This window comes from Lynx canadensis, chromosome X, assembly GCF_007474595.2.
Source record: "Lynx canadensis isolate LIC74 chromosome X, mLynCan4.pri.v2, whole genome shotgun sequence".
In the NCBI taxonomy this organism is placed as follows: Eukaryota; Metazoa; Chordata; class Mammalia; order Carnivora; family Felidae; genus Lynx; species Lynx canadensis.
This window is the reverse complement of record NC_044321.2, coordinates 52,998,060-53,010,239: the sequence shown is the minus strand read 5'-3', so window position 1 is coordinate 53,010,239 and position 12,180 is coordinate 52,998,060. Positions and strand designations below refer to the sequence as shown.

At 42.1% G+C, this 12,180-nt stretch overlaps 1 protein-coding gene across 1 annotated transcript in view; it reads right to left on the bottom strand.

Annotated features, from left to right (window-relative positions):
• AR (androgen receptor) overlaps nucleotides 1-11,259 on the bottom strand; it is a 184,303-nt gene extending 173,044 nt beyond the window's left edge. Inside the window, exon 1 of the mRNA XM_030305521.1 lies at nucleotides 8,547-11,259. Within this exon, the coding sequence (XP_030161381.1) occupies nucleotides 8,547-10,114 (1,568 nt within the window). The 5' untranslated portion in view covers nucleotides 10,115-11,259. The remainder of the gene's footprint in view (nucleotides 1-8,546) is intronic.
• Between the last annotated feature and the right edge of the window lie 921 nt (nucleotides 11,260-12,180).

The following is a 12,180-nucleotide window of genomic DNA, read 5'->3' as shown; positions in this document are numbered from 1 at the left end:
CAAATTGTAGGAGAATAAATGAACCATTTCCTCATCTAGAAATACACACCAGAAGGTGGGGTGGCATTTATTTTATCCAAAGGACAACACATAAAAACATAAAATTATGACTCCAGGTGTTTACATAAACCTAAACATAAGTCAAATATAGCTATTTATTTCTTTGGCCTAGTTTGCATTTGTTACCTCTTCATGTTAGTTTTGTGTGTAGAAATTATTATTATTCTTCATATCCTTGCTAATAGTTTCCAAATCCAAATACTACAAAGAAGATTATTAACTGCATAAACCTTATTAGGTTCTCTAAAGACCTGATAGTTTTAGAGACATTCTTCTATTCATCTGGAAAAAAGGCTGGCATTACCAATTTCAATTTATAGCTGAGGAAAATTGAGAACAGTGTCCCTATGTGGCCTTCATATATAATGAGACAAAGTATGCTTTAACTTTAGTATGGCAACAGAAACCTTCTGCCTCTTAAGTCCCAGAGGTGTTCAGAACTCAGGTACTTTCAGCAAGGTTGCATGATACAGGGTCAATATACAAAAAATCAATTCTATTGCTATGCATTGGCAATGAACAATTTAAAAAGAATATAAAGAAAATGATTTAATTTATAATAGCATTAAAAATTAAATATTTAGGAATAAATCTAACAAAAGTGTAAAATTTACACTCTTAAAAAACTACAAAACATTGTTGAAGAAGAGCTAAATAAGTGAAAAGACATTCCATGGTCATGTATCAGAAGATTCAATATTGTTAAGATAGCAACACTCCCCAAATTGATCTACAGATTCACTGCAATCTCTCTCAGAATCCCAACTGGCTTCTTTGTAGAAACTGAAAAACTAGTACAGAAATTCATAAAAAAGTTTAATTAAAATTAATTCACTAAAAAATTAATACAGAAATTCAAGAGACACAGAGTAACCAAAAAAAAAATATTAAAAAACAGCAAAGTTGGAAGACTCACACTTCATTTCAAAAATTACTAAACACCTACAGTAATTAAGACAGTGTGGTACTGGTAAAAAATCAGTGCAATAAAGTTCAAAGACTAGATATGAAACCTCACATTTATAGTCAACTGATTTTACAAGAAGCGTTCCAAGACAGTTAAATGAGGAAAGATTCAACAAACATGCCATGATGACTATACCATTTGTTGATATCTACATGCAAAAGAATGTGGTTGAACCCCTAATCACATCTTACGAGTTATATAAAAATTAATTCAAAATTGATTAAAAACCTAAATTTAACAGTTAGGAAGGAAGCCTAGGTGCGAATCTTTGTGACCTTGGATTAGGCAAAGCTTTCTTGTATATGACACCAAAATCACAAGACACCTAAGAAAAAAATAGAGTAGACTTCATCAAAATTCAAAATGTTTGTGCTTCAGCAGATACCATCAAGGAAATGAAAAGACAACTCATGTTATGTGATAAAATATTCACAAATCATAATTTGTTACAGGTCTGTATCCAGAATACACTGAAAAAAACTCTTAAAACTCATAATAAAAAGACAAGTAACCAATCAAAACTAAGCAAAAGTTCTGTATAGATATTTTTTTCAAAGAAGATATACAAACAGCCAATAAGGACATGAAAATATGTTAATATTATTAGTTAGAAAGAAATGCAAATCAAAACCATTTTGAAATATCACTTCACATACACTAAGAACAGCTATAATTAAAAAGACAACACATATTTGCAGGATGTGGAAAAACTGGAACCCTCATATATTGCTGGTAAGATTGTAAAATGATGCAGCTAATTTTGAAAACAGTTTGGGAGTTCCTCAAAAAGTTAAACACAGAGTTACCATATGATCCTGAAACTCCATTCTGAGGTATGTACCCAAAAGAATTAAAAACATTATGTTCACACATCCACAAAAACATTTTGTATGGATTTTCATGAATGTTTATAGCAGTATTGGTCATAAGAGTCACAAAGTGAAAATAAATGTAATGTCCATCAACTAATGGACAGATAAAATATGATATATATACATTCAATGGAACATTATTTGGTTATAAAAAAAGAATGAAGTACTGATATGTGCTTTAACATGGATGAACACTGAAAATATTATTCTTTTTTATTATTTTGAGAGAAACAGAGACAGCACAAGCAGGGAAGGGGCAGAGAGACAGGGAGAGAGAATACCAAGCAGGCTCCATGATGCCAGGGCAGAGCCTGATACAGTGTTCAAACTCATGAACCTGTGAGATAATGATCTGACTTGAAACCAAGAGTCAGATGCTTAACTGACTCAGCCACCCAGGTGCCCCGAAAATATTATTCTATATGAATAAAGCTAGTCATAAAATATCACATATTGCATGACTCCATTTTTATGAAATGTTAAAGTAAGCAAACCCATAGAGAACAAAAGTAAATTGGTTGATAGTTGCTCAGTGTTTGGGGGGTATGGTGAATACTAAGTGATTAAAATATTCTAAAATAGTGGTGATGGTTGCCCAACTCTGAATATCCTAAAAACCATCAACTGTAAACTTTTAATAGGTGATTATATATATATATATATATATATATATATATATATATTTAATGGGTGAATATATATGTGTGTGTATATATATATATATATATATATATATATATATATATATGCTTTAGTAAAGCTGCTATTAAAATGTAAAATAAAACTCAGGTACTACCTGATCTATATTGGCAGCATTCTCAAGTAACCAACACTTTAGAACTTTAAGCTTATCTGGATGAGCCACTCTCAACCTTAACATGGCCTGTAGGTTGGCAGCAGGAAATGGTTTAAGAGAGAAAGGGTGGCAGCACCCATAAGTGTGCAAGGAATTGTGCATAACTCACAGTCCTATCATTTCTGCGCAACAGCCACTGAAAGTAGCCGTTACAGAGCAACAATCTAAGATATCCTCAATCAGTGGGGCACCTGGGTGGCTCAGTCAATTGAGCATCCAACTCTTGATTTTAGCTCAGGTCATGATCCCGAGGTGGTGAGGTCAAGCCTTGCATCAGGCTCTGTGTTAAGACTGAAGCTTGCTTGGGATTCTCTGTCTCCCTCTGCCTGCCTCTCTCTCTCTCTCTCTCTCTCTCTCTCTCTCTCTCAATCCCTCTTTCTATCTAGAAGTAAATTAAAATCAAATCAAATCAAATCAAATCAAATAGCGGTGCCTGGGTGGCTCAGTTAAATGTCAGACTTCAGCTCAGGTCATGATCTCATGGTTTGTGAGTTTGAGCCCCGCGTCGGGCTCTGCTGACAGCTCAGAGCCTGGAGCCTGCTTCTGATTCTGTGTCTCCCTCTCTCTCTGCCCCTCCCCTGATCATACTCTGTCTCTCTCTCTCTCTCTCTCTCTCTCTCTCAAAAACAAATAAACATTAAAAAATTAACAAATAAAAAATAAAGTAAAATAAAATAACACAACATCTAACAGGTGGGAAGCTTGGAGAAATAAAGCTAAGAAGTGCTGCTTTACAGAGGTTTCTCCACATGGTAAACAAAGGTTATAAAAAAACTATTTCTATACCCTCAACTAGCAAAGAGGTGTTCACTAAGCATCCTCCCAGCCTACTCAAACTTCCATGAGTGCTACTCAATAAACTATAAGACACCGGGTATTTTCTTTGAAAAGGGTGCTATGAATATGACATTTCATAATTCTCTTCAATATGACAAATGTCAACCAATACTGATAACTATAGAGAATTTTATGAACAATGAAAAAAAAAGTCAGTGTTGTGTTTAGGATGAGGATAACTTAACTCTGAATTCAACATTTCATAACTTGATGGGATGCTGGTAAAGGAAGTCTGAGGTAGAAGAGTTTCTTCAATATCTATTTTTGTTTTCAAATGATTAATTTACACATAGCATCACCATATTTATTGGCCCAGCTAGCAAGCACCCTCACACACAGATTAGGTATTTCTTGTGAAAGTGTTGTCGATGTCTGACCCAGCACTGTCTCACAGGAGAGGGTCCAGTTATTTTCAGGCTTTGAGAAAAGGTTGCCAAAATGGCCAGTAAACAGAGACAGAGATCAAGAGAGAGGGACAGCAACTGGAAAAATACTTCATTAAATCACCAAGTCCTCAAGCCTTCTAGTTCAGCTCCCTCAGCAACTGTTGAATCAGACTCTAACCTCAAGCTAAAAAAGCCCAGCTATTAATTTTGCAATTCCCTCAAGTCATCTAGCCTTAAAAGAGAGGTGCTAGGGTTGATCTGATCGGTTACTCTCCAGATTAAAAAATAATCTGTAGGAGTATACCTCAGGTGTAATGAGGAAAATGTCCTCAAAAGTAGAAAGAAGTGTCTATGTTTCCATTTAGTTAAAAGCATGAAAGGAGAGAAATGAAAGAAAATCCGGGACAGGAAGCACTTGAGGAAGCTGCAGACAAAGAGAAAATGGTGGAGGTAGGGGGGTGGGGAGAGGTTTCCTTTTCCCTCTCTGACCAACCTCACAAAACTTGATTTTTGTTTCCTTTTCATTTTTCAGAATAATAATTTCGGGTTTGGTTATAAAACAAGTCCCTTGCTTCTCACACTCAGCCTACATTCTGCTCCCTGTTTGAGCAGACTTCCAAATGAAACTGGTGGTCTTGATATCACTATGGAAAAAAAATAATAAAATTGTCCATGTCCCTAACTCCAACTCATAATCCCACCAAAAGTAGCTACAGTACAAGTCAGAGTCAGAGACCTAAGGATTCCTTGTTTTAAATGCATATATGCACACCAGATGAGAAAATTATTACAGGGAAGAAAAACACCTTAAAAAGAAAATTAAATGTGCCAGCAAATTCAATATATTATATCAAAGTTTATAACTCAAAATATGGAAATCTGATGAGGTAAAATTAGCACTGGCAAGAAAGTGCCCCAAAGTGACCCTGCAATTGGAAGGCTACAAGCTTCTTGGAAAATATCTCTCACTGATGTTAACCTTTGTCTGAGCTAAAAGAGATACACTATGGACAACAAAGAGAAGACTTCCATCAGTACATCTTGCACATATTTCCAAATGGGGTACCACCCAGTGTGGCTATTTGGTCCTCTGGTTCTGATCACTGGTGCCCAGATAGAACTCACTAGTTATTTACTGACAATGGACTCTCAAGGCCTATGGACAGAAAGCCTCAGACTATTTTGGTCCCAAAACAAAATTCGGCTTTACAAAACAAACTGCTTCTTGCAAAATAGTCATAAAAGTCTGTTTGATAACTGAAGAAGGGAGAGGAGATGAAAAGGGGGATTAATAAATTGTCTCCTTTTTAAGTAGTTAATAGAGGAAAGCGAGATTTGCTGATATCAAAGCACTACTAAAACACTATTATACTCTTAAATACTGAGAACAAACTGAGGGTTGATGGGTGGTGGGGGAGAGGGGAAAGTGGGTGATGGACACTGAGGAGGGCACCTGTTGGGATGAGCACTGGGTATTGTATGGAAACCAATCTGACAATAAATTATATTTAATATAAAAAAAGAACAAATTACCAATAGAAAAATTAAAATGTTCTTTTTGCATCTGAATAATTAATTTAAATCCCAACTCTAATTCCAGCACATGCTTCCCTGGGCCTGAACTCCCAAGAATAAATGTTTTTCATATTATTGTGCTGCTTGCTGGAATAAAAAGGGTCCTACTTCTTTCAAGTGGGTAGGTGGTCAATTAACAAATTTGTACTCTTGTTTGATCTCTGAAAGAAGACAGCTCCTTTAAATATCATCAGGGTTGCACACTAGTCCCATTACTTTTTATTATTCCTTCTGTTCAAATCACATGCTAAATTAAGTTTGTTTTTTTTAAAGGACCACCTTCAAGCTTCTCTCCTTCCACCTCTCTCATTTCAGCAGAAACACTGTAGATGTATAAGAACATAGAGTTATTCCAAAAGTTACTACAGTTATCCCCCAACTAACTAATGTGTATGAACGAACGCGTGCGTGCACACACGCACAGACACGCGCACACACACACACACACACACACACACAATTTGAAAAGGGAGGAATCCAACAAATTGGAGCCTCTAGAATTTTTAGATTTTTAACTCAAATTTGGCATATAATGCATGCAAAACAGTGTGGAAGTTCTGGCTTTGGCTTAAAACATCACTTGCCTTTCACCAAATTGTACTGCAACAAAGTGAGGGAAAGAAAGAAAAAGTAATAAAATGTCAACTTTTAGATTGGGATTGGTTGTATTCTGATTAAATTGATGCATTTTCAAAAAACTTACTCAACAATTTTCTATATCCTAGAGATGAAAATTCTTTGTCAAGTCAGTTTTCTCTTTCACTAGCTCTTATAACCAGTGCTGCAACCACAAACCAGAAAAATTGATAGTCTTTTACTTTCTTTGGATACTGCTAAATTCTCACTAGTTAAGGCCATTAATATAAGCATGCCTTTCTAACAGAGAAGTGTTTCCACTAAGAGCTAGGATAAAATAACCTTACTGCACACATGATGGGAAGAACTTTTTGCTTTCTATACTTACTTACTGAAATCTCAGGCTATGTTTACAAAAAAATACATCCCTTAACAAATATGTTGAATGCTTCCTTTCCTCCCTATTAACTAAATTAGTTGTTAGGTGGGTTGGGGGGGGGAAGCAGAAGAGAGAAGGTTTCAGTTTAGCATCATGGTATGTCAAGAAGCACCTTAGACATCCACATCCCTCCAAAAAAGTGCACAGTAGAACTAACTAGCAACAGCCCTAGGGAAAATAAATTAACCCTACCAAGTAAATCTGTTTTTATAAAATGAAGAAAACCTTTTATACCATGGTATAACTACATTGCAAAAATAATTTTAAAAAATCCAAACTAACTGGAAAAAGTTTTGATTATATAAATAATAACTTTGAAAATATTGTAAGCATTAAAAATCTAATAGTAGGATGTAAAGCCTGGTAAGAAGCTGTTTCTTCAATAGCCCAGAAAATAGTATATTGTTTGAAATCCTAACCTCTTCTTTCTTTCCTAATACTGTGCTATCAAACTTCCAAGAACAGAAGCATCAGTGAATGGAGGCAAATTGTTGGATTTAAGCTGTCAAAGATGCTAAAGCTAACAAATAATTTTGGAAAAGCCACAGATAAAAAAAAAAACAGCTAAAGAAAAAGAAAAACAGAACAAGATACAAGTCCAAGGGGACATCAGCACCCAGCGTACCTGAGGAGTTAGTTCCTTAGTCAGTATTCCCTCCCTCATTGAGATAAACTAATATCTCTGTTTGCTGGGGAAAAAGTCTTCAACATGATCTCCAAGAAGCTCAATAAATGTGGGAAGAATTTTTAATAAACAAGGTGAGATTAATCACTTTTCTTATGTCCTAATTAAAACTCATGGGCAAGGTTATGGCCCATAGATCTCTCACAGTTCTTACCAAATTTGTTAGAGGTAACAGCTCATGTTTTAAAATGTAAGCATGTCTAATGTAGCATTGTATGTCAACTATAATTTTAAAAATGCAACCATGTACTTAAAATGAAGGAACATATTGAAGAGCCCCACTCTTCCCTCCCAAAAGCAATTTCTATGCACACTGATATATCAAGAAATTCTTAAAAAAATTTTTCCAACACTTTATAAGTCAGACTCAAGTCTGGCTATATTATTCATTAAAAGAACGTTCTTTTTATGGATCTGATGCAAACTTGAAATAGGGGACTGTATATCTGCCATAGTCCATATAGAAAAATAAAAACTTTACAAGAGAAAATCGACCCAAGAAGCTACTTCCAACATGGTCAACCTGTGAGAGCAAATACTGCCCAGTGTTTACCAAGAAAGTTGTCCTTTGGTTTTCCTCTACTTTTCCCTGCTCTAATTGTGCCTGGTTGTATTCTCTCTGCTGATGTCTAGCTCTGGAGCAAGTCCTCAGTTATTGCCAGGGAAGGGACTTCACCCCATCTTCACACAGCAGCCCTGAGAACCCAGAGAATTGAGACCTTCTTCCCCTAATCTGGCACTTCCATTTTATCTCTTTTGAGAAGGCAGACTGAGAAAAGTTTGGGCCCGTGTTTTTGCCTTTAACCTGCCAAGACCTGCCACAAACTGGAAGGCAAACCCTAACACACTCTAAGAGGTGAAACTGGCCATATTTCCGGTCCAGGTTCTCAGATTTAGGAAGAGGGAGGAGAAAAAGTACTGGAGGACTTAAGAGCTTTATTTCTGAAGGTAGCCCTTGCTCTTGGATTTAATTTTGGAGCCTTTGGGACATGGAGCACCATGAGGTATAAAGGATTTTAAGAGACTGAGGGAGGTAGAGTGTTGTTATCTGAAAGGGCACACACCAGCACCCTGGGCTCTCAGGGGACTGGGGCACACAGTGGGGGTTCAGAGCACAAAGGTCATATCTTTGGCAGGCTAGGAGTACCCAGAAGGCTCCAGATTCAGGGCGGCCCTTTTTATGGAACACTGTTGAGCTCACAGGGGCAGAGTGTTCCCTTCAAGTAGGAGAGGATAGATACCCCCATATCCCGACTAACTATAGATTAAAAGACATTTCTAGGAGAAACTTACCGCATGTCCCCATAGGGTCCGGAGTAGCTCTCCATCCAGGGGCCCATCTCGTTTTTGACACAACTGGGACTTGTATAGGGCACTCTGCTCATCACACCACCAGGATACCACATATCAGGTGGAGGGAAGTCACCTTCTTGGCCCGTCAACTCCTGTGGTGGCCGAGTGTAGCCATAGGGGGTCACAGACCCTGACTCGCCAGTGCTGCCGCCTCCACTCCCACCACAGGGCCCATACAGCTGGCCTTCCTCTGCTGTGAATAGAGTATGCCAGGAAGAAGAGGCGGTGGCTGAGGGTGAGCCTGAGCTGGGTCCCACTGCACCCCCGCCATGCAGGCTAGCCAGGTCCCCGTAGCGGCATTGTGCCGCTGCTGCCGCCCAGGCGCTCCCATAGTCCAGCGGGTTTTCCAGCTTGATGCGGGCATGAGGATGGGGAGGGGGAAGAGGGGGAGGCGGCCCAGCCAGGGCGAGCTGAAAGTTGTAGTAGTCGCGACTCTGATAAGCTGCCGCTTCATCTAGTGCTCCAGACTTGTAGACAGACAGGGTGGAGGGCATCTCAAGTGTTCCGGAGCCCCCTGCTTCATTGCTGCCAGAACAACCCAGGCTGTCGCCGTCCAACCCTTTGGCATAACCTGACTTGAAAGGGGAATACTCAGCAGTTTCTTGGGTGCCCTTACCAGGGCCATCATTCAGCACAGAACCTTTGCATTCGGCCAGTGGGGCGCAAGGACGCACAGCGGGTGGAACTCCCAGGAGCGGGGCGTACATGCAATCCCCCCGAAGCTGCTCCCCAGGACTCAGATGTTCCAGTGCCTCCACACCCAAGCCCATTGACACTGACACTGCCTTACACAACTCCTTGGCGCTGTCCGAGATGGTTGAACTGCCCCCTAGGTAACTGTCCTTGGAGGAGGTGGGAACACCAGTGGCCTCCCTTGTTCTCCCGCTGCTGCCGCCTTCGGATACCACCTCCTGCTGCTGCTGCTGCTGCTGCTGCTGCTGCTGCTGCTGCTGCTGAAGGAGTTGCATGGTGCCGGCCTGGCTCAGGATGTCTTTAAGATCGGCGGAACAGCTACTTAAGCACGGGAAACTGGGGCCCAGCAGGGACAACGTGGATGGGGCAGCTGAGTCATCCTCGTCCGGTGGTGCTGGCTGCTGCTGCTGCAGCCCCTTGCCGGTGGCCGAAGCAGCTCCAGGGTCTGGAACGCAGCCTCTCTCCAGATGACCCTTGGGGGCGGACTGCTGTTGTGAAGGCTGCTGTTCCTCGTCCAGGGCCAGGTAGCCTGTAGGGCCTCTGCTCTGGGCTTGGGGAGAGCCATCCTCAGGCTGCTGCTGCTGCTGCTGCTGCTGCTGCTGCTGCTGAGGACTGGTCTGCTCCTGCTGCTGTTGTTGCTGCTGCTGCTGCTGCAAACGGGCGCCGGGAGGTGCTGCGCTCGTGGCCTCAGGGTGCCTGGGGCCTGGGTTCTGGATCACTTCGCGCACGCTCTGGAATAGGTTCTGGAAAGCTCCTCGATAGGTTTTGGACGGTGGCCTGGGGTAGACCCTCCCTAACCCTAACTGCACCTCCATCCTTGAGCCTGCCTGACTCTTCCACCTAATTCCTTTATCCTGTTTCCCCTTGTCTAGCTGAGAAGTTCAACAGGCTGCGATGCGGTAGTCGCTGCAGTTAGCTGCCCACCTGCGGGAAGCTCTTGGGAAGGAAACTTGCAGGAATAACCACGCAAAAGCACTCTGACAGCCTCAAAATCTCCTGCACAGGAAAACACGCGTTGTACACGATCTGCCCTGCTAGTCTCACAGTCTGTTACTGAAATCTTGGGACGGTAGATTCAAAAGATGCCCAACTCTTGAAGGAAACAAAACAAAAACAAAAACAAGGAAAACCCTCTGCCTTCCAAATTCAGTATCCACTGAAGCAGGTGCAATTAAGAACCGGGTTATTTTCTTTTTGTTTTATTTTGAGTTTGGAGGTTTGTTTTGTTTGGGATTTTTCTTTTTCTTTTTAATGGTCTACTGAAGCCCTGACTGCCCTTTCATTGTTTGGTCTCAGGCCCTGCAAACTGGAGGGGGTGGGGGTGGCTGCTGCGTGCAGAAGGAGCTGGAAAGGGAATGAAGGGAACCTGGAGGCCCGCCCCGTGTACAGCCTAACTAGCCAGGTCCCAGCTGCAGTGCTTTGCTGAAGCGGTTCACCAGTCGCCTGGCTCCCCAGAGCCGTCTTTGTAACGTGCAGCTAGCTTGCCTGCTCGAAGCCAAAGGGAGTTACCTCTCTGCAAATTCGGGCTGGCCACTCAGGGCCAACTGGAGGGGGGGTTAGGGGGACAGGAAGAGAGGAGCGGGCCAAGCGGCAACAGGAGAGGAGACCCAGGAGGGGGTGGGGCGGGGTGGAGGGGTAGAGGACAAAGGCAACTGTCAGTCCTACCCGGCACTTTCCTTGCTTCCTCCGAGTCTCTAGATGCTTTTAAAAACTTCACCGAAGAGTAAAGGGCAGCTCTGAGGCGGCGGCTTTAGCGGCCGCGCTGCAAAAAGCCTTGGCGGTCGCCGGAGCCCAGCTGGGGTTGACGCGGTATGTCCCTTCAGCTCCTGTCCCACACTGGAGCTGCTAGCTCGGTCTCTTTCCTCTTCTGCCTCTTCTGCCTCCCGGCTAGCTCGGGACCCTCCAGCTCTCCGGGCACGCTGGCTCCCTGGGATCTCGGAAGGGGCGCTGGGAGGTGGAGAGCAAATGCAACAGTTTGCTAGTCGGGTTCCGCCCCCGCCGGGCCGGCCTCCTTGCCTTCCCACCTCCTTTCTCCCTCCCCTCCCCTTTCTTTTTTTCCCCTCCCCTCTCCGCGCTGTAATGCCGGATGGCTTTGGAGAAATGAATGTTGGCTCAGTATGGGTGAAGGCAGGAGAGGATTGTTCTAGCTCGGGAGGATCCTAGCTCTTTGAATACTCCTACTTTCAGTGACCAAGATTTAGGTGCCGGAGCTGAAGCTTTAACCCGGAGCTTTATCTTGCGGACAGGACTAACCCGATCTCCCGGAGGCCAGCACTTACAGATTTGGTTCCGAAGTCCAATCTGGAAACAGACTGTGCGGGAGGGGGAAGAGAGTAGGTAGGGGGCAATAGGAGTACCAAGGCTTCAGGCGAGGGACTTTGTTCAGAGCAGACAGAGAAGCACAGAGGGGCAGTAAGGTCTCCTAAAAACTGAAGGAGCTGTGGACAAGCCAGCTGATAGTTGCTGAAACCTTTCAAATTTCTCCTTAGGGGTAGATTGGGCCTTGTGGAATGATGCCAGTTGCTCTAGGAACCTTCTGCCTAATAACCAGAAGTCATCTCTACCCTATTCTCTTCCTGTTTTCCTGCCTAATTATTTCTAAACATACATTTCTCATCTATCCAGACTTGCAAAGGTAAAAATCACCCAGAGAAGCAGGCAAACACACAAACACCAGAAACCCTGGTCATGTACACAGGGATTTTGTCCAGGGTTTGGCAGACGTTTGCTTATATACAGACACTTGCTTTTCCAGGTTGCTTTTGCATATTTTAAGTTTGCACTTAATCAAGGAATGGAAATTACATAGGACCGTTTTTCTTCCTCTTGGTAGACAGCCAGGAGTAGAGCTGAAGTGGGATATTGCAATTGCTCCTTTATG